At 63.4% G+C, this 20718-nt stretch overlaps 2 protein-coding genes across 6 annotated transcripts in view; both read right to left on the reverse strand.

The window, feature by feature from the left end:
• Positions 1–5111: 5111 nt before the first annotated feature.
• On the reverse strand, positions 5112–13211 carry HGFAC (HGF activator). Its single transcript, XM_032855866.1, has 14 exons — positions 13104–13211; positions 12348–12528; positions 12101–12197; positions 11767–11846; positions 10889–11011; positions 10668–10799; positions 10424–10534; positions 10172–10346; positions 9945–10030; positions 9026–9281; positions 6850–6989; positions 6366–6506; positions 6131–6279; positions 5112–5369 (listed from the first exon to the last, which is right to left on the reverse strand). The coding sequence occupies exons 1-14, from the start codon at positions 13209–13211 to the stop codon at positions 5187–5189; spliced, it is 1962 nt and encodes a 653-aa protein (XP_032711757.1). The 3' UTR covers positions 5112–5186.
• Positions 13212–15193: 1982 nt separating this feature from the next.
• Positions 15194–20718, reverse strand: part of RGS12 (regulator of G protein signaling 12) — a 104571-nt gene continuing 99046 nt past the window's right edge. For all 5 annotated transcript variants that reach the window (XM_032855899.1, XM_032855905.1, XM_032855881.1 and 2 more), the window contains one exon: positions 15194–15689. In XM_032855899.1, the coding sequence (XP_032711790.1) occupies positions 15463–15689 (227 nt within the window). In that variant the 3' untranslated portion in view covers positions 15194–15462. The remainder of the gene's footprint in view (positions 15690–20718) is intronic.

Here is a 20718-nt window from a genome sequence, read left to right on the forward strand (position 1 = left end):
GATTGTGGGGAAACCATGCCCATCCAGTAGAAACCATCCTGTAGATTCCCACTGCGGGTCTTTTCCAGGAAGACCCAGGAGACGGCCGACACTGTGTTCTAGAACAGGCCTCATGCCAGGCAGTCCTGCCCACCTGCAGGCTAACGTGGGTGTCCCAAGCATGTGGCCACCTGGCCCCGCTGAGCTGTGCGTTCAGTTGCTTAAGTGTGTTCCATGCATTTTGGACTCACGATATTTTCAATGTAAGCTCATTGTGAGCTGAGGAAGGTGTGTCATGCCCTTACAGTGTCCTTGTAAGAAGTGACACAGAGAGACGCTCTCTCTCAGGCACATGAGCGCTGCCACACACACCCTCCGCCCCCGACCCTGGGAGGTGCCTGTCCACACTCAGGAAGCCAGCATGCCCGCACCCAGATCTCAGAGTTCTGGCCTCCAGGACTGTGAGAGACAAATGTCTGCTTCTCAGCCACCCAGCCTCCGGTGTTCTGTTCCAGCCCCCCAGGGGTATAGGGACCGTTGCTGGTTGCAAGTGGCAGAAGAGGACTTTGGACACGGAAGGAGGAAGGAATTTGCTGGAAGCACGTCAGGCCTCCAGTCGAACCCAGGAGAGGCCGCAGAGTCCGTGGGAGTTTGGGGAGGCTGGGCAATAGGGATGCATAAGCCATGTTCCCGAGACCGGATGCCACCCCGGCCCCACACCGCCACACAGCTGGGCTTGGCAGCCACTGGACACGGCTGGCGCCCACCCAGCAGCCCACGGCCATGAACGACAGCTGCACCACGGGCGGACCACACAGCCCGGGGCCCCGCTGCCGGACATCGTGGCCTGGGATGCCACCACTGCTGCCAGAATCTGTGGCCACGGGGCACCATCGTCCCATCACTGGCTGTGCAGACACAGCGCCTGCCGCTTGAGTTCCCCCACCGGCCCCCTGACCCTTCCACTCACCACCATCATGTGAACCCAAACCATCATGTGACATTCTGGTCTCAGTTTCCTCTTCTGGCCTCATTATGATGATGGGCCCCCACATGCAACTGTGCATATGAGTGTCTCTGAAAATGGCCCTGGGTTACACACACAGGGATCGTCAGGACCAGGCCCGGCGTCTCATCTTGGGCCTCCAGGAGCTCAGTGTGGCTGGGGACAAACACATAGAACCTGCCCTGTGTCCCCCCCACCCCCCTTGCTCACTCATATTTCACTGCACCCCCTGGTTGGGGGGCAGTTTGCAGGGAGAAGGCCTGGCCAGGGGCGCACGGGCAGAGGGTATGAGCGCCACTCCCAGGCCCAGCCCCCACATACATCCCACGAGCTAAGTCATGTCCCCCAGACCCATGGGTTGAAGCCCCCACCTTTCCATGTGGCTGTATTTGGAGATAGGGTCTCTAAGGAGGCGAGTCAGGCTAAGTGAGGTCAAGAGGGGGCATCCCAATCCCACAGGACATCAGCCTCACCAGTAGGGGGGAACACAAAGCCACCTCTCCCCTCTCGGGGCGCATGCACACAGGAGTCTGTGAGGACACAGCGCAGAGGCAGCCCTCTGCGGTCTGGGAGGGAGGCCTCACCAGAAACCAGTGCTGCTGAATCTTGATCTTGGACTTCAGCTTCCAGAATGGTGAGAAAATAAATTTCTGTTGTCTCCTCCCCAGCGGGGCAGCCCAAGCCAACAGAGAATGGGGGTGATCCCTTGAAAAGATGGTGGCGATGATGTCCCCACAGCCTCACCCCTGGAAATGAGGCCATATACCCCGTCCCATGGAGACCGAGTCTGCCTCTCCACCGGCCAGCTGCTGGCTTTGACAAAGGAGGCACAGTGGGAATGCTCACACACTCTGGGAGCCCCTCACGTGAACAAGCGTAGGCTAACCCGCTGCGTGAGAAGCCACATGCGGCCTCGTCCCCACATGGCCCCAGCCAAGAGCCCGTTGGCCCCCAGGAGTTGGACAGCCCAAGACCCACTGATGCCTCCAGCTAAGGGAAGGAGCCAGCCCAGCCCTGAAGAACCAGCCAGAAGTCTCACAGACAGCAGGCATGGTGGGGGAAAGAGGGAACCCACGTTGGCACCCGTCACGGGGACCCCATGGCCCATCACAGGGAAGGGGGTTGGAAAAGCTGCCAGAGGGGAAAGGGGTTTTAAGAAAGATCCACTGGAGTAAAGCAGATGTTCAGCAGGCCCGGTGGCCATGGAGAACCTTCCAGCAGCCGAGAGAAAGGAAGGACATGGGCACGTCTGAGATTCGGGGACGGGGGAATGCCAACAGCTGTGTGGCCCACTGCCGAAGTTCGGACAGTCAATTCATAAAGTGCAAACTCTGTGACTGACTCAAGAAGAAACAGAATTTTCCCTGAGACTGGTAATGATTAACATACTGAACCATAGGAAAATGTCATCGGGCAAAGGAAATACGGGGCCCGGGGCATTTCATACAGGAGTCCCCCAACTTTCAGAGAGAGATCATTCCAGCCTTATCCGGAGTCCTTGGGGAATAATAAAGAAGACACACTCTCAAACTGATCCTGTGAGTCATTTGAAGACAGCAAGGAAGGCCAATCTCACTCACAAGCCTGATGTGAAATCCTAAACAAAATACAAGCAGATGGTAAAAAGCTTGTAAAAAGTTCAGAGGGTGGGGGTCACCCTGGGGCCCACCAGGCCACGCGCTATCAGGACAATTCAGAGCGGTGGTCTTGGAAGGGAGTCACCAGGGGTGAATGGGGGCGCGGGGCTAGACAGGAGCAGTGGATACTGCCTGTAGGCACGAGGGGGAGGTCCCTGGACCACGAAACAGAGGGTCCCTGGCTTGCAGATGGCCACTGTACCCTGTGGCACTTCTGTGTGCCTGACTGTGTCCACATTTCCCCTCCTTCTAGGGATGCAGTCCTCTTGGGTCCAGCCCACGCTCGCGGCTTCACGGGAACTTGATCACTTCTGTAACGACCCTCCCTCCAGGTAAGATCCCATTCTGAGGTCCTGGGTCTGGGACTTCAACATTTGAATTTTAGGAGGACACGGTTCACCCTGTAACATGGAGGTGACCCCCGAACGGGGTAGCCAGGGAAGTCAATATCCCAGTGTCACTCTCCTCCCTCCTCTGATCTGCTGGGGGGCTCCCCAGTGTCCTCAAAAACCCAGCGGGCACAGGAGCCATGCCGTCCATGGAGATCAGCCTCCTGGGGCACCAGAGCTCTGGGCGCAGAAGGCAGAGAACGGACAGCGACCTGGAGGGGCGGCTGGAAGATGCCAGACATGCATGGGCTCCACGCAGCTCACTGCAGTCCGCCCAGCTCGGCGCCACGCAACAGACCCTCTCCGGTCGGGAGTCACCACCACTTTAACAGACCCACACTCAACACCTACAGGGGAGAAGAGTCAGGGGGTGATGAGGGGTGTGCAGAGCCAAGCCCAGGCCACTGGAGGCCCCGCATTCCCAGTGCTCTTGTAGCCACAGCACTGGCCTCAGTGGCCTGGGGTGGGACCCATGTGGTGGGGCTCCAGCAGAGCGTTTCAGGCAGTCCTAGGGCTCTGAGTCCCACCATGCAGAGAGCAGCCCTGCACACCTGCCTGGGCCTTCCCAGGACCAGGCTCTGTCCTCTGAGAGGGGGACCCTCCCCGCAAGAGCTTCGTGCAGGAACCCCCAGTGAAGGCGGTTCTGGGTTGCTCTTCCTCTCTTGATACGGGGTATAGATGCAGCCAGGGAACCCGGGTCAGCAACTGGCTGAGCGCTGGACTCCCCATCGCAGGAGGAAGGCAAAACTGCCCTCGTCCCCGCTGCATCGGTCTGGTTTCGGAGTGCGGCCCAGAGAGCCAAGGCGGGCAAAGCCCATGATCTCTGTGCCAGAGGGCCTCATCGGACTGGCCTCGCGGGACGGTGTCCAGTTGTGGCCTGAGCTCTGCTGGGTGAAGTGGGGAGGGCAGTATGAGAGAGAACATTCTAGAAGCATGGGAACAGCAGGAGCATGGGCAGAGGGAGGCCAGCGCACAGAGTAGGGGAGCAGTGCGGGGCAGAAGCAGGCTGCAGGTAGGTAGGGTCTGCCCCAGGGATTGGGGGAAGCTCCAAGGTGGAGGGGGGGGCAGTGACCTAGAGAAAGTCCTGGTCTGTCACCTCAGAGGCAGGAAGACCTGGTCTAAGGTGGGGGCTGTGGAGGTGACAGGAGAGGAGGTGGCTTTGGGGTCGAGGAGCAGGAGAGGTGTGTGGGGACTGCGCCGAGGACCCCCATCCTCTGAGCAGCTCTGGGAAGAGGATCCTCCTCCCAGAGTGGGATGGGTGGGTGTGGGCATGGATGACCGAATGTGGGGCCATCTCGGCCCTCTCCCTGAGACCGGGGCTCCCAGCCCCCGAGACACTGCTTCTGGGCACTGGGGGTGGGGAGTCTGTCTACAGCACAGCTCTGCCCGCCCCTATACTCCCAGGCCATCCCCTGTCTACCCTGCTGAAGCCCCATCCGGGACCCCTGGGGCAAACCCAGTCCCCCACTGCAGCCGGCAGCCTCCCATCCTTGCCTTCTCCGGTCTCCAGCCTCACTTCCTTATTTTGATTCAGATAAGCCCCACCCCACTGCCTCAGGGCCTTTGCAGCTGCTGCTTCCCTCTTCCTGGAATGGGAGCTCTTCCAGGCATCTCTGATTCCTTCCCCCAGCTGTGCTGGCCGGCTGGCAGCAGCCTCCTGGCTCCAGAGCTCCAGCCCAGTAGTGGCCCACTGCCCTCCACTCCCTGACACGCGGGCCTGCTGGTTTCCTTGTGAGGGTCTCTGGCCTTCGCCCCTGAAATAGCACTAAGGGACAGCCTCAGTCAGGGTGCCTTCTCCAAGCAGAATGAGGACCGGTATGTAGTTCCAAATTACCTGTCTTAAATCTTCAAGTTCTGCGCGCTGCCCTGGGGCAACCAGTGTGTGTGGGCTCCAGCCCCCGCTGCCTGGGGGTGGCCCGAGGTGGTTAGGCTAGGAGACGGACGCTAGGTGCCCTGCCCTGACCCCCTGGGCCTTGGGGCCAGACCCTCCCCTGGGGCTGCAGGCTCCCTTCTCCACTGAGAAAGGGAAGATGGGGAGCTGCCCCGGGGGAAGGCTGAGGAGGGTGGGGTGCAGAGGTGTGGGCCCTGTGCACCTGGTTCTTGGAAGCATATTTATTGTGAGGAGTCTGGGAACAGCGCAGAGGTGGGATGCCCAACCCTGAGGCCGGGGCTGTCTCAGGAGGGATCCGCAGGCCGCTTAGGGGGCCATATCCGGTCTTTGATCCAGTCCACGTACTTGGCCACGCGGGTGTAGACGCCAGGCTTATTAAGCCTCCCACAGCCATCGCCCCAACTGATGACGCCATACAGGTAGGCCACGCCATTCTTCTCACAGGCCAGGGGTCCACCCGAGTCCCCCTGCGGCAGGGCTGCTGGTCAGAGCCAGGCACCAGCTCAGCTCCTCAGCAGTCATGAAACACCCCACCTGCTCCGCCTCCCTCACCCCAACCCCGAAAACGTCTCTGAAGAGTCTCAGATGTCCCTTTGGGGAGGACTCCCCTGGAGCTCCCACGCAGACTTCCTGACAGCTCGGGGGACAGATGACAAAGGTATTTCCAAGTGAAGGAACTATCCCACCTTCCCCCGGCCCCCTAGACACAAAGTCTCCTCATTCCAGGGCTACTGTGGCAGCATCTGACTAGTCATTCCAGTTCCTGAACTCTGCCATGGATTCCTCTCAACTCCATGATCAGGAACGTGCATCTGAGCTTGGCTCCCCAAACCACCCACCAGCACACACCCTATGTGGACCAGGTGGTCCCTGTGTTCTGGGCTAATGTCCCCACTTGAAATAACAGCCCTCTGCCAAACTCCTATTCACCCCTCAAAACAAGTGCCAGTGCCCCTGCCTATGGAAAGCCCGCCTTGACTTTCCCCAGAGGGGCTTGTTGTATTCATGTGGTCCAGTGTCAAACCCCTCCTTGCCATGAGTTGTGTGACCTGGGAAGAGTGGCAGGGCCTCTCTGGGCCTCAGTTTCCGCACCTATAAAATGGGAAGTAAAGCAACTCCTCCATCTCAGGACTGACTTGAGCCTAAAGAAGATGGTGCTTGTGGAGCCCTTGATAAATGCTAGCAGGGGGCAGGCAGTCTTGAGATCTGGGGCTGAGCCCTGGCTCACCTGGCAGGCGTCAGACTTGCAGTCGAAGTAGCCGGCACACAGCATGTTGGGGCTGATGTCGGCCCCGTACACCTCTGGGCTGCTGCACTTGTGGTCTGCAACCAGAGGGACCAGTGCCTCCCGCAGGGAGCTGGAGTAGCCACTCACATCTATGGATAGGGTGCTCTCAGGCTGGGCAAGGCTCCCTGGGGCTGGCCACCACTCCCTGGGGCACGGTGCCCCCACCCCCACTCACTCTCGTCCTGGTGGCCCCAGCCTGCAATCTGGCACTTGTGTCCAGCGGAGAAGGGGCTGCTAGGCTCAGGCAGGCAGATAGGCTGGACAAACTGGGAGCGGATGGCACAGCGGTCCCCCTTTTTCTTCAACCGGATCAAGACTGGCCAAGAGAGAGAGACCAGAGGTCAGCCTGGGACGTGGGGGTCCATGCAGGGGCCGAGGAGCAGGGGGGCCGGCCCAGGGCTCAGCAAGGCTGGCCTGCCAGGTTTTCCTCCCACCAGGCCAAGGCCACTCTGCTATACGGAGTTCCCTTGCTGCCCTCCCCTCCCCCTACCCCCTCCCTTCCCCCTCTGTCTCTTTTCCTGCCCCTTCCCTCCCTTTCCCTCTCCCCAGGTGGGCCTGATGCCTACCCACCCCTGCCCCTCTCCTGGCTCTGGCCTGGGGTGTGCAAGGCACACACACATCCATGGCCCTGGTGCGCCCCAGCACGTCCCAAGCCTTACCCAAGTCATGGTCACTGGGGTTGAACACCGAGTACATGGGGTACGGGATATACTTCTCGATGCCAAACGTCTGTGTTACGTCCGTGGTTTGGTTGAAGAAGTGTTGGCCTAGGACCACTAAGACACTTTCCCTGTGGGGGCTGTGCAGGGCGTCTGGTGGCAGCACGACCCAGGCCCGCCCTCTCCGGCCCCGCCCCTTGGGTCCCTCCCCCCCCGGCCCCTCCCCACCGGCTCCTCCTCAGAAGCCCTCCTCTCGGGCCCCACCCCTCAAGCCCCTCCCCACCGGCTCCACCCCAGAAGCCCTCCTCTCGGGCCCCGCCCCTCAAGCCCCTCCCCACAGGCTCCTCCCTTCAAGCCCCGCCTCTCAGGCCCCTTAGGCCCCGCCCCAGTTCCCTTCCCTCAAGCTCCCCTCCGCCGCTCCTCCCCGCCACCCGCTGCGGCTCAAGCATCCTGGAGGTCCCCCCTAGGGCGATGCTGGGCAGGTCCCCTGCAGCCCAGGGGAGAGGCCTGAGCAGGGAGCAGGGTAATGGTGGGCTGTGGCCACACACGACCTTGGGCAGTGCTATCTCTAATGCATCCCCTTTAGTGACTGTAAGGGCTTCCCGCAAGGTGGGGTCTATGCTGACTGGGGCCTGAGTGGGTGGAGGCCTGGCGGCCCCGACCCAGCTCCTATGTAGCCTGGGTCTCCCCGATACAGCCCTTCACTCCTGCTGGGCACAGGCCCTGGGCCCCCACGGTCAGCCCCGTGTTCCCTCTCGAGGCCTGTTTTCCCAGCTCCTGATGAAGGGGGTAACTCCCACCAAGGCCTGACCCTCCTTTATTGGACTCCAGCTCCAGGCCCCTGTGGGACCTCGGCCCCTGGGCCCTCCCAGGCCTTAGGTCCTTCTGGAAAATGGGCTGCCACGCCCTGGGCAGGCACCAGCTCGGCACACAGTGGGGCTTGGTGCCTGGCCTCAGGACAGGGTCAGAAACCCAAGTTCAGGGCCAGAGCTGGTGATCCATAGGTCTCACTTGGGGTGGGGGGGGAAGGGTATGCTCTTGGTGTGGTTGGCCGGTGAACGCAGACCTCCAGGGATAGGAGGACTGGGTTGGCTGAAGGGCTGAGTGCAGCCGGGCAGGGTGGGTGTCCACAGCTCTGGGCCCCTAGTTCTGTCCTTTGCCCCTTTTGCTTCTTTGCCAAAGGAGCATGCCCTCCTGGGGAGCCACCCAGAGTCCACCTGTTTACCTCCAGCGCCCCTGCCTCAACCCCAACCCTGTCCTGGATGTGAAGAGTGGGTGCTTGCTCCCCTCCTCCAGCCTCTTAAACCCCCACCCAATCTCATTCATACTGGAGAGGCCTCAGAGACCCTATTTCCCAGGCCCAGCAGGGAGCCTGCTGCCTGTTAAGGCTCCACATAGGGCAGGCCTTGTACCCACTGCCCCCCATCCATGGCTTAGTCCCTGGGTGACCAATGGAGGCTCAAGGCCAGACTCACACTGCCAAATCCCCAGGCCCTGATCTCTGGGATGCCATCCTCTCCAACTGGACCCCCCTGGGGAGCCTCCTAGTCTGGACACCCAGATGGGGAACCTTGTTCCCATCACACTGGGTGAAGCCCAAGAGGGGCTGGCCTTTCCTTCTCTGAGCGGGCAGGCTCCTCTGGGTGTGTGGTGGTGTGCCTTGCATCCCTGACCCCGACTCCCTTAGCTGCCAGCCCAAGTCTGCCTTCCCAGCTCACGGAGTGGGCGGGGCCTCGGAGTCCCTGCTGAGGGGGTGGGGAAAGGTGCCCCCACCTGCACAGTCTGGGGTGGGGGGCAGGATCTTCTATGGGGAGGGCCTGCCCATCATACGCCCAGCATCCCCAACTCCCCCCGCCCCCCTACCGCACCCAGCGCAGGACTGTCCGGGCAGGACTGGGCAGTGACCCCGAGTAGGGGCAAGGCTGAACACGGAGGTCTTCCCCACCCCCACCTGGGGTCCTTAGGCCACGAGAAAACGAGGGAGCAAAGATGGGGGTTATATGGGTTGTGGGGACACGTGGGGACATGGGTGTGAGGACAGGCAGATGGGTGGGTGGGAGGGTGACAGATGGTGGGCGCGAAGGTGTGGAATGGATGGTGGGTGTGTGGCCAAGTCAGGGGAGGGCAAGTGGATGGGCTGAAACACGCAGTGGGGGGCATGGACAGAGCAGCTCACCTGCTGGAGAAGCAGTGGGCCGCGGACACCACCCAACACGTGTGGACGAGACTCCCCGCACAGAAGCTGTTCCCGATGTAGATGGCGGCCAGCCAGGGGTGGGAGCCTGGCAGGGACGACGAGCCCCCGATGATGCGTGGCCGGAGGAAACTCCTCTTCTTGTGCCTTTTGCCACAGGCCTGGCGTCCCACTGGGGCAGGCTCAGCCTGTCTCAGCATGACCTCAGGGGTCCAGAGTGGAGTTCTGGTGAGGGATTCTGGGAGCACAGGTCACCGGGTCACACTGCTGGGGCTCCTTCTGCACATCCCTGCCCAGAGTGGGTCCTGGCTGCTGTCCTCACCCACCCCCCGCCCCACCCCAGACAGCTCTGCCCTCACAGGCACACAATCTACTCTCTGAGCCTCAGTTTCCTCTTCTGTACAATGGGGAGAACAAGACCCAATCAGTCACCAGGCTTTGTGGGAAGCAAAGTGGTGTGGCACGTCTGGCAAGGCTTCCTGTCCCTCCCAGCAGCCTGGGACCTCAGAGCCCAGGCCGGCTGGGTGGCCCCAGGGGCATGGGGGCCAGAGGGCAGGCTGGCCTCCCGGAACTGCCCACTCCCAGGGTCTGGCTCCAGGGGAGGCTGCTGGCCCTCCCACCCCATTATTCACCCCTGACCGGCCCTTTCCTGTGTCTGGGAGCCCTCAGCTCGGCTCAGGCTGGGTGGGAGCCGCCCAGAGGACCTGGAGACTGGCTGGCCTGCTCAGACCCCCTGTGCCTGGCAGTCGCATGGCCTCAGCTGAGCCCTGCTCCAGGGAACCTCAGTTTCCCAATCCCCAGAGGGGGCAGTGGTGCTCCAAAGAGGGGAGAGACGCAGGAAAAATGGCCGTGACTCCTGTGGGAGCAGGGTTCTCAAGCCGCCTGCAGCCCATTCACGCACCACAGGCCACCAGGCGGCAGTACTCCCAGGAGAGGGCGCTGCCGTTCACCACATAGCACCAGGGCCTCTCGTCCTTGTCCGGGTTCCTGGGGTGCATGGAGAGGCAGGTGGGCCCGGGGCCAGGGGACCTGGGAGAACCCCGTGAGGGAACTCCTGACAGACCCCCCCACTCCCCTAGCAGCAGCACTGGGCCGACTGTGCAGATGGTCTGGGGCCCCATTGCTGACCGGCAGTAGGCATGGGGGCCCAGGCCAAGCAGGGCCGCGGCGCCCACGGAGTCCACATGCAGCTCCTGGTAGAGCAGGTCCGAGTTCCAGGCCAGGCAACTGAGGCCCGAGGCTGCGGTGCTGGCCACACCTCGGTACTCGGTGCCGTTCCCCACAAAGCAGCGCTGGCTGGGCACTGTCGGCAGCATGGTGGGTGGTGAGCCTGGGCTCCAGGGGCCGCGGGGCACGGGGCCAGGAGGCTGACCCACTCACCGATGTTGCAGAGCCGCCCAGCATGGCCCGGGGGGCAGGAGCACACAGTGGTCCCGGTGGCCACGATCAGGTGGCAAGTGCCACCATTCAGGCATGGGCTGCTCAGGCAAGCTGCGGGGAGGGCTCAGGAGCTCGGCCTCAGGCCTTGAGGGTGCCCACCGCGGGAGGGCGGGGTCGGGGCTGTCCCTCTGGGGCCTGTGGCTGGGGGACCCTGGGCCAGCCCCCCGCCTTGGCCATGGCGTACCTGTGTGGCGGGTGCCCTTGCAGCGGATCTGGCCCTCAGCACACTCACACTGCTCTACCTGGCCCTGGCTCACTCGGGCCCAGCGGTCGCCCACCTCCAGGTGTTCATAGCGCGTCTCGTCAAAGCATTTTTCTTGGGGGGGGGGTTGCAGAGCTCCCTCAGGCCGCTGCCCTCGGGCAGGCCCCTCCCCCACCCATCCTCCCAGGGCCTGGTGTGCACACCTGTGCCACAGTTCTTGCCTGTGAAAGCCATGGGGCAGGTGCAGTGGTAGGACTCGGGGTCCTGGGTGTTGGAGCATAAGCCCCCGTTGAGGCACGGGCTGGAGGCACAGGGATCCGGGGCAGCTGGGGACAGGCAGGAGGAGTAGGGAGCAGGTGTGGGAGAACCCGGCCTATTGGGGTATCTCCCCCAGACCCTCTCTGTTCTCCAAGGCCTTCAGTGCCTTCACTGGGCCTGCTGCCTTCATGCTGCCCCTCTGGGTTCCTTGGGTTATTTGGGGTGCAGGAGTCCTGAGAAGGGGTGCAGGCCTTCCCCGTTGTCCCAGCAGCCCCACCCCCCAACCCCACGCCGTGCTCAGACCCTGGGCAAGCAGGCCTCTGGCTCTGTACCAGGACCCTGGAAGTTCAGCCCCCCATCAGGCAAGCATAGTCCCCTCCTGTGTGCCCTGGGACCCTTGCGGGTGGGGCTGTCAGCGCCCCCCACACCCCACCCTGCAGACCCTAGGGGCCCTCATCTCTGTCCAGGGTTCCACCTGTGCAGCCACAGCGCCCAGCCTGACCACCAGGGGGCGCCTTACTCCCAGCAATGACCAAGGCAGCCCTGTGGCTCCTGGACAGGGCAGGGTCCTGCCTGGGAGGGGCTCCACCCTCTGCACTCCTGCAGCCCCCCTGGGGTGCAGTGGGGTCAACCCCGAAGTTCTCTTCTGCACTCCAAGCAGGACTCCCTGTCCCAGGTCAGCTGTGTCCCCTTGGCTCCCACCCCCATCAGCGGGTTGACCCTAGTACTCCCTTAGACCACCCCCAATCCCAGCCTGCACAGCCCCCCATCCCCCAGCACAGGCCCTTCCCCACCCCACCCCCCACCCCCCGCCAGCACCCACCTGGGTCCTCCCTGGGCACTGAGGTCTGGGCACAGTAGCCCCAGGCCCTGTCACGGTCATAGTTGTGAGTGGTGGCACACCTGGGGGTGAGGACACAGGTGGGTCCCGGCTCCGAGGCCTCCCCACAGCCTGCCTCTGGCAGGATGCCCTGCCGGCTGCTGGTAACTCGCCCCAGTCACACCCACACCTTCCTTCCCTGCTGGGTCTGGGGTTTGGGCTTGAGGAGGGAGGGCAGAGGGCAGGGGGATCTCCAGAGTGGATAGGGACCATGGGGATCCGGAAGAGGTGAGGCTGGTGGTCGCTGCTGGCAGACCTCGCCCCGCCCGGGACCCACCACCGCCTGTGCGCGCTGCCCTCCGACGTGCAGGAGTGGAGCATGCGGCCGCCATAGCGGAAGGGGAACCTGCAGGGCCGCCCGTCCTCTGTGAGCACTGCAGGGTGAGCAGAGGAGGGTCAGGGGGCTCCCGCTGGGCACCTTCTGCCCCATGTCGCACACCCTGCTCCCCAGCAGCCGCCTGCCAGCCTCCCAACCCACCCGCCCAGGTGTAGCCCACCGCCTCCGGGAAGCTTTCCTGACCCACCTGGGCCCCCAGGGCTGCTGCTGGAGGGAGCTGCTCTGGGTGGGGGGGTGAGCCCCGTACCACCGGGTCCCTGTGGCTCTGGAGCACTTGTGGCTGGGCTCACAGGGGTCACCGAGGTTACAGGGATCATGGGGGTCCCAGAGCTCACTGTGGCGTTAGGTTCTGGGGGTTCTGTAAGGTTCTAGGAGGAGCCAAGAGGGCTGTGATGGTGTCAGTGTGGGGTGGCCCCCCTCACACTCAGCCCCCGGTGGCTGGGCTCATCGCCGTCCCCAACCTTGGTTTCCATACTGGGCCCTCAGGCCTTAGAGTAGAAACCAAGGGGAACCTGGCCACTGGCTGTCCCCCTCCCCTCCTGCCGAGCTCACAGGGTAAGGGCGGGCTGGGTGTCTGCCCAGGCTGGGGCACCCCTGTCTTCCAGCCTCAGATCCTGGGGATCTGTTCTGGGGGATGGACAAAAGCAGCCGCAAGGCCCTTGGAGGTCCCCTTTACCCACCCCCAAACAATGGGACCCAAAAGCAGCCCAAAGAGAGGGGAGTGGCCCTCATGCCCCCCGGTGGGGGCCCAGCAGGTCAGATCCCCAGGCCTCCTGTCCCCCAGGCCAGCCCAGCACACCCACCTTGCCTGCTGGAGGCCAGAAAGCCAGCTTGCAGCACATTGGGCCCCTTACCCACTCCACAGCCCTCCCCAGCCCTGGCCCCAGGACCCAGAGTGGGCATGGGGAGCCCATGGTCCCCACGCCACGGGGTCAGTGCTCACCCTGCTAGCCTGGGGCTGAGCCCCACGAAGCCCCAGCAGCAGCAGCAGCAGGAACAGGGCCGTTCCCGGCGGGGGGCAAAGGCTGCGACCCCAGGCCCAGCGTCCCATGGCTGTTCCTGGGCTGGCACAAGGAGCGGCAGGAGGCGGAAGCAGCAAGCAGGTTGGGTTGGGGTCAAGGCCACTTGGAAATGATTAACCCTGGCTGCCTCCAGCACTGGGCCCACATGTCCCCCCATCTACTGCTTGGCTCACCCCGCCTGGGCCAGCTGTCCCCTCTGGCATGAGCCACATTGGCCCTGGACCTGACAGATCCTCAGGTCTCAGCTATGATGCCTCCTCCAGGAAGTCTGGCAGGACACACAGCCCGTGGGGGCTTGGACGCCCAGCCCCCACCTCTCCACGGGACTGGCCGCTGTCCCTTTGTGAACTAGTGATAACCAGAGTGGCTGTCGGTGCCGCGCCCCCCAGGCCTGGAAGGTGGGTGCTAGCCCCACAGCCAGCAGGAGTCCAGGCACAGGGGGTGGGGGGTTGTGTGCTGGGCTGAGGGTCACAAACACTGACCCAGGATGGGAACCCCTGCCGCTCCCAACAGTTCAGGATAAGCCTGCGGGGGGCGGGGGGACCTCCTGGGGGTGGAGCTAGGGAGGCGGGCAGCACCAGAGCCCTAATCACAGGTTACCCAGAAATGTGCCCTCCTCCCTGGGAGGACCCCCTTGGACACCTCCAGGAAGTCTTTCCACCCATGGGACTTTCCAGCCCTGGCTTCCTCACAGCTTGGATAATTGGTGCTGTCCCCATCTCTGGCCAGGGCTCCTACACCTTATTCTGAGCCCTGGCTGGGCCCCAGAAGAGCTCTTGCCAGGCACCCAGGGTCACCAAGGGCCACAGAGACCTGGCTTGGGGTCCTGCCCAGGTCTGCATGCACCTTTCTCTCTCCATCTGGGACCTGGGATGCGGGCATTGCCCCACCCCATGGGCCCTACAATGCGTGTGCCACAGGCACAGCTGCTAGGGGAACCTCCTCTGCCATTTATGAGCACAGGTTCCCCATGAGTCAGCTCAGCGGCCCACAGGGGCCAGGGCGGGGGCTAGCTGCCCTTTCCTCAAGGGATCAGCTTGGCATCACTGTGCACCCCCAAACCATGCTCTCTGGGCTGCCGTTTTGCCATCCATGCAAGAGGAGGGAAGGTGGAGAGGGGCATCCAGCCGGGTGGATGGTGGGTTCAGGGATGGGGGCAGGAATGTCAGGTGGGGGAGCACGGTGGGTGTGGGGATGGTGGGGGGGCAGGAGTGTCAGACGGGGGGAGTACGGTGGGTGCGGGGACGGGGCAGGGGCAGGAGCATCGGGGGAGAGCGTGGTGCCTGTGGGGACACAGCGGGAGCTTGGCACAGTGGGGGATGGTCCCCCTTCCTTCTGACACCTCCCACGGCCCCTTCCACAGCCCTGCTCCCTAGAAGATTCAGAACCTCCGTGGCCTGGCCAAACATTCGCAGGTTGGGCCCTTCTGGCAACTGCGGAGGGAAGGGTGCGGGTCCCTCAGCGCTCAGCTGCTCCATGAGGGGGTTCCACTAGGGCGACCTGGGTGGGCGACGGGAGCTGTCTCAGCCCACAGTCCCCAGCGGCCCTGCCCCCGCCTGGCCGGCCACAGGCCCTCCTGACCAGGCTCCGGCTGCTCTCTGGGGCCTGACACCACCCAGGACCTCAGTGAGGGCCCCCTCCATGGACAGACAGACGGATGGACAGACCCTCTAGATTAGGCCAAGAACAGGCTTGGGGCCCCCAGAGCCCAGGCAGGAGAGCATAGGGCATGGCATGACTTGTGGGTCTCCAGGCAGAGCCCTGCCCCCTCCAGCTTCCCTGGCCCCCACCCCCCAGGGCCCTGCACTGACTTGTGACCCATGTGAGCCCACGCGACCGCCTCCTCTCACACTCCAGGGCGCCGCGGCCGCCAGCACCGTCAGGCTGGCTCCACTCTCTTCGCCCAGCCTTGACCTCAACACCGGGAGTTGTCACCGCCTCTATCCCTCTCCTGAGATGCTCCCTGTGGGCAGGCCTGCGACCCCAGCACCCAGCACGAGGCTCACACTCAGGGGGGTCCCCAAAGTTGATTTATTGAGGAAAGCCTGGAGGCCGAGGGGCAGGAGAGGACAGGGTCTGAGGCAGCGAGTGTCTGAGGCCGGGCCACCCTGCACCTCCTGGTTTGGCTCCTGAAGGCAAGGTGGCCAAGGAGTCCCCTTCAAGGCCCTCAGGAGGGCTTGGGGTGGTCTCCCCAGATCACGGGAGTCCACGCGTGTCTAGCTGGGGTGGTGCCGATGTGGGGGCAGGGGGACGGCTGCTGAGGCATGGCTTCAGGCGGCCTCAGACGAAGGTTGCGTGATGTGGGCTGGCCTTGGGCTTGGCGGGCGCACCTGGGAAGGGACTCAGGCTAGGGAGGTCTGATGTCAGGGGCCCACTGGTCCGTGACCTCTGGGGGCACACCCGTACCCCGGGGACACTGCCGCCCAGCCCGGGGGCCAGGCCCGCAACGCGGTCCACGTCGATGATGGTGTTGACTGGGAGGCCCTGGCTGCCTCTGGCCCCGCCTCCTGTCACAAGGAGAAGAGAGAGACTGTCACCCGTCTGCCCTGCCCTGGGCGAGCTCCCCCAACAGGAGACTGCGCCCCACCCCATCACATACACGGGTCATCTGTGACCTTGGCTGCCCCCCGACCCCGCTGTTTTCAGGGTGCCCACCCGCAGCTCCTGCTCAGCAAGCCCCCAGACCCTCACGGCCCCACCGCCACCTAAGCCCTCCCATCCTGGCCACCTACTTGTCCTCCTGACAGCTGCCTTGGGGCCATATCTTCACCCTCACAAACTCCGAGTCTTCCCCTGCCTCTCCTCTCTATTGTGCCCCTCGACGCCATCCCTTCCCGTCACACACACCGTAGGTCAAGCACCCTCTTGCCTACCCCCTCACAGGCCATCCAGCTCCAAGCTCCCCTCCCTTTACTCCTCTGACTCCCTGACCTGGAGCCCCAGGCTGCCTGAAAGTGCCTCAGAAGCTTCTAGACCCTGGGGCGGGTCACTGCCCTGTCCTGTCTCGCAGCAGGGCCTCCAGAGGCAGAAATATGTCTTCTAGATGGAGTCCCCAGGAACCAGCTCGGGGTGGGCTCAGCCTCACCCTCAGCCTCAGCCCCACTCCTGAGCTCCCTGGCTCACCCCAGGGCGGGATCCACAGGCAGGACTCCGGCGCCCCAGTCAGACCAAGGCTGGGTGGGAGCTCTGTCCTGTCTGTAGCCATGTCCTTGGTGATCCTGGGTCCGAGGACCCTCAAGGGCCCCTGGGGGGCTGGGGGAGCTCTGAGCCCACAGAGGACAGGCTGGAGGAGCACAGCCCCCAGGGACCCCAGGTCCTGCTCCACTGACCACCTGTCCCTGGGCTTTAGTTTCCCCAGCCTTGCCGGTGGAGGGGAAGATGGCTCCCTTCCTGGTTCCCAGGCATAGAAGCACAAGCAGGGAGGACAACAGAGGGCAGGAGTCTGGGCTTCCCAGCTGCTGTGTGGCCCCGAAAGTCCCCTGACCCCGCCAAACCCCACGCCTCTGGAGGCACCCCCACGTGGCCTCCCTGGGGCAAGTCCGAGCCTGCAGGCAGAGGTGGGTGTGCTCTCCGATGGCGTCCATCCCAACCTCTCAGTAGCAAGTCAAGGGGGCAGCAGGAGGGCCATTCACCTGGGCCTCCCTGCATGTCAGCATTGGACACCTGGCTGGTGGGGTTGTCACAGTTCTGAAGAGGCTGCCCTCCGGGGGTGTGAGAGGCCAAAAAGCATGGTCCTCTAGGTGTTCAACAGCCACTCTGCTAGGTCTGGCTGTGTTCCACCCCACCCCATCATCACGGGGTCCCCATAACCCCAAAAGCCAGGCTGTGGGGCCCAGACACGATGGGGTGGGGCTGGCCTTTGCCTGGGACTTGGGGCGAGCAGAGGGGCAGGGTTCGGCCCCCTTTAAATAGCATGTGACCCCGCCTGGGCTCAGGAGCCCAGCCTTCTCTCGTCTAGCCCCAGACAGAGCTCCGGGAAGACAGAGCTGCAGGGAGCCGTCCGGCCTTGGCCATGGCAGCCCCCTGACCCCCGGGCAGCTCAGTGGGTGCGGAATGGGGAGGAATGACAGCTTCTGGGGACAGGGCAGTAGGTTGGTCCAGGGGCCAAGGATGTGATCGTCACAGGGAGGGTGGCTGCATTCTGGGCCCTTCCTGCCTGCTCTGCTCAGACTCGCTCTCCCAAGTGCCAGCCCCAGGCCTATGACTCAGTGGTGGGGCCCAGCCCCATGCAACAGGCATGTGTCACAAACCCCAGGCCAGGGCCTGCCCCAGCACTGTTCCTGCCCAGCCTCCCAGAGCTCTCATCAGTGCTCCCCAGCTGGTTGCTCTCCAGGGACAGCCAGCCTCTGTCCCAGGTCCCTCACCCACCCAGATAGGAGACCTTTGTCTCCTCCCCACTCGGGCGGCTCCGCTGACCCTTCCTTTTCCGGGGCCACCGCAGACCCTGTGCCCTGACCATCCCGGGGCAGGACTGCATTCCAGAGCCCCTCGCCAGCTGTCTGTGGTCCGTCCATCCCCAGGCCACCCTTTCTTTTGTCCATAAGCATTCTCTGTGCTGACTGCCAGCTCCACTCTGGCCACCACCACGACGGGAGAAGGTGACACAGAGCAGGACCCTGCTCTCAGGGACAGCATAGTACAGGGCTACACTGGCAGGGCTGGTCCAGGGGCCAAGCTCTCCTTCAGGAGCCAACTCCTGCTGCCTGTCCCACAGCCCTTCCTGACCCAGAGGAATGCCACGCCCTGGCCTCCAGGGGCTTTGCCGTGACTTCAGCCCCCCATTCAGGGCATCATCTGTGAGGCCGGGTCCCGTGTGCTCCCCCAGTCATCCTGATATCCTCTCTGTGAAGCCTCCCAGATGCCCCTGAGCTGCTTCCACAGCACACGGAGAGGCAGGCACCGCTGAATTGGAAAACAGTGGGGGGACTGGCCCTTCCAGGCCCTCCCAAGACCTTGTTGGCCCTGGGGACCCCATTCCACCCGCTTTCACAGAGGCTGACTGGGTCCCCATGGGAAAGAGCAGGGACAGCCCCAACAAAGGCCCAGGTTCCAGCCCATGAAATGCACAAGGGACCCCTCCACTTGGCGCCCCAGGCCCACTGAACTCTGTCTGGACATGGCAGGGGAGGGGTTACTGGATTAAAGCTCCTCATTCAGCAAATCCTTCATTCAGTAAATCTGTACTGAGCACCGACTCAGAGCCGGGGAAATGGCAGCGTGCAGGGAAGGGGGGTGTGTCTGCAGGGAGGGTGGGGGCGGGGCAGTGTCAGGGCCACAGGGGGTGCAGGCATGGAGCGGGCGGCCTGGGGGAGGGACAGCAGGCAGGAGCCCCAGCAGGGGATGGCGGGGGAAGGGGTGTAGGTCACACTGTGGACCATGGGAGCCTGGGGTTTCCACTCAGACCCGGAGTCGGGGAGAGCAGACCAAGACAGGGATGGCAGAGCATGGAGCATGGCTGTGCAGCAAGAGACCCAGGGCCGTTGACTCTCACCGCCGGGAGAGTGGAGTTGTCCTAGCCAGTGCTGGGGGGCTGTGGAGGGGCCTGGGCCCGCACCGTCAGCTGCCTGGAAGCCTGTGGAGGCTTCCAGCCAGGCATCTAGCCGGAGAAGATCTGCTAAGGGTCCATTCCAGCCAGAGCAGGGCCAGAACGCTAGAACGTGCTCTGCTGGAAAAGGGGGTTCTGGCAAGACCCCGGCCAAGGATGCCCTCCGACACTTTTCAGTCCTGAGGTTGGCGGCAGGCCCCTAGCCCGCCGACGTGTCCCCGAGGAAGCCAGCCACCCCTGTGCGTGCCATGGTTTGTACTGGGGAGGGCAGGGCTGTCTGCCCCCAGACAGCAGGGGTGCTCAGTGTGGAGATCCCTCTGTCCCCCAGATGGAAGAGCTGGACCTCTGCTGGAGAGAGGACATCTGAAAGGACTGCTGCAGATGTGGGGAAGGACATGGGAACAGGAGGTGGGGCCCAGGGCTGGGGACACCTGCACATCCCCGGAGACCTCCCTGGGGCTACTGTCATAGACACAGCCGCAGTAAGACTGGGCGGCCACGTCATCTGGGCTGAGCAGGCGTGACACCAAGGCTGTGGCTGGCAGGGGGGAGGGAGGCTGACCACTGAGCAGCCAGGTGTAGAGAAGCTCCCGGGACTGCAGCCACACCAAGGACATGTGGTCTGGCTACCTTCACTGCCAAGATCAAGGCCATGGCCTCTGGTTAACTCTCCAGTTCCGTTCCCATGGAAACTACATCATTAGGCCCCCACAACCCCCGCTGGGTGGGCCATATGTGAGGGACCAAGAACTACAGGTGGCTGTGAGGAAGTAAGCAGTGGGTTCTGGAAAGCCACCAGTCTGGGAACTGGGTGTGCCTTTGGGGACCCTGGACACTGACCACTAGACAAGGTCTCCAAGTGGAGATAGCTTCTGCCCTGGCCAAGGAGCAGCAACCTCTGCGTCTGGGCACCCACAGACCCTGGGCCAGAAGGGCTGTGCAGGCTGGGAGGGGTGCAGCTGTGCCCATGTGGTCACTGAGGGGCCCCCCAGTTATTAAGGGCAGCTGGCTGCTAGGGTTCCCAGGGGCCTTGTCTCCTAAAAAGGCTAGGAGGGGTTCAGCTAGGACCCTGACGCACTCCCCTAACACCCAGTATGGCCAGACAGCAGTGAGGGAAGCTGGGCTCTTCCCACGCCTGCCTGGGGAGGGGTGGGGCATGGGGCCCCCTGTTGCTCAGACAGAGGGCCAGCTGAAGTGAGATTTCTCCAAACCCAGCCCTTTGGGGAAGGGCTCCGGATGTCCCCTTGCAAAGACTGCTCCCAAATCCCACATGGTCAGGCCCTGTACCCTGGGCTTCCTGGCCACTGGCCCTTTACTCAGGAGTGAACCTCAGTCTCGGGTCAGACACCATTTGGCTGTTGGGGTGGGCTAAGGCAGGGGCTGCTAGGGCCATCAGTCCACACTGAAGGCGGCTCCTCAGCTGCCCAGACACCCTGGCCAAACAGCTCAACAGAGATGCCTGCTCCCTTGGGAGCACGTGCTGCCAGGACGTCATTCCCACCTGCTCTCTGAGTGCGTGGACACGGGTATCTTCTCACCCAGCGGGGAGAGAACCAGCACCACCCTGAGCGTGGGCCACACCTTCGGCATCGGTCTCTGGCCCTGCTGGGACCCGAGGACATGCACCTTGGGGCTCCTTCCCAGGACTGGAAATGCCAGAGGGTGCCCCCAAATTCCCGGGGTGTCTCTGGAAGCCCTATAGATAACAATGAAGAAAGCAGCTGGGAATCAAGATCAAAGCAACCACAGGGTTCATTTCCTGGGGGAGCCTAGCTATGGATGGGGCCCTCTGTACTGGACAAGCTTCTCGGGCCACTCATCTTGCCCAATTCCTCTGTCCTCTGGCCACGCAGGGCGCTGACAGCCTCTTAGGATGTGGGCGCCAGGGACTTGGACCAGGGCGGGTGCCATGATCCTCAGGAGGACACCCTGTCACCTGGGGGCCCGTTGCTGGCAGCTGTCTAACCAGCTGTCTGGCCCGTATGTGGCCA

Source organism: Lontra canadensis, unplaced genomic scaffold (assembly GCF_010015895.1).
Source record: "Lontra canadensis isolate GAN:19392208 unplaced genomic scaffold, GSC_riverotter_1.0 scaffold1, whole genome shotgun sequence".
Lineage (NCBI taxonomy): Eukaryota > Metazoa > Chordata > Mammalia > Carnivora > Mustelidae > Lontra > Lontra canadensis.

What these genes read in the sequence shown, in the direction of transcription:
- HGFAC (XM_032855866.1), bottom strand. Translation starts at nt 13,211, where the DNA reads ATGGGACGCTGGGCCTGGGGTCGCAGCCTTTGCCCCCCGCCGGGAACG. An exon ending in GGCAGCGCGCACAGGCGGTG is followed by an intron (nt 11,847 to 12,100) that starts GTGGGTCCCGGG and finishes CCTCACCCCCAG; the next exon opens with GTGTGCCACCACTCACAACT. An exon ending in GGCCCCCATGCCTACTGCCG is followed by an intron (nt 10,031 to 10,171) that starts GTCAGCAATGGG and finishes CATGCACCCCAG; the next exon opens with GAACCCGGACAAGGACGAGA.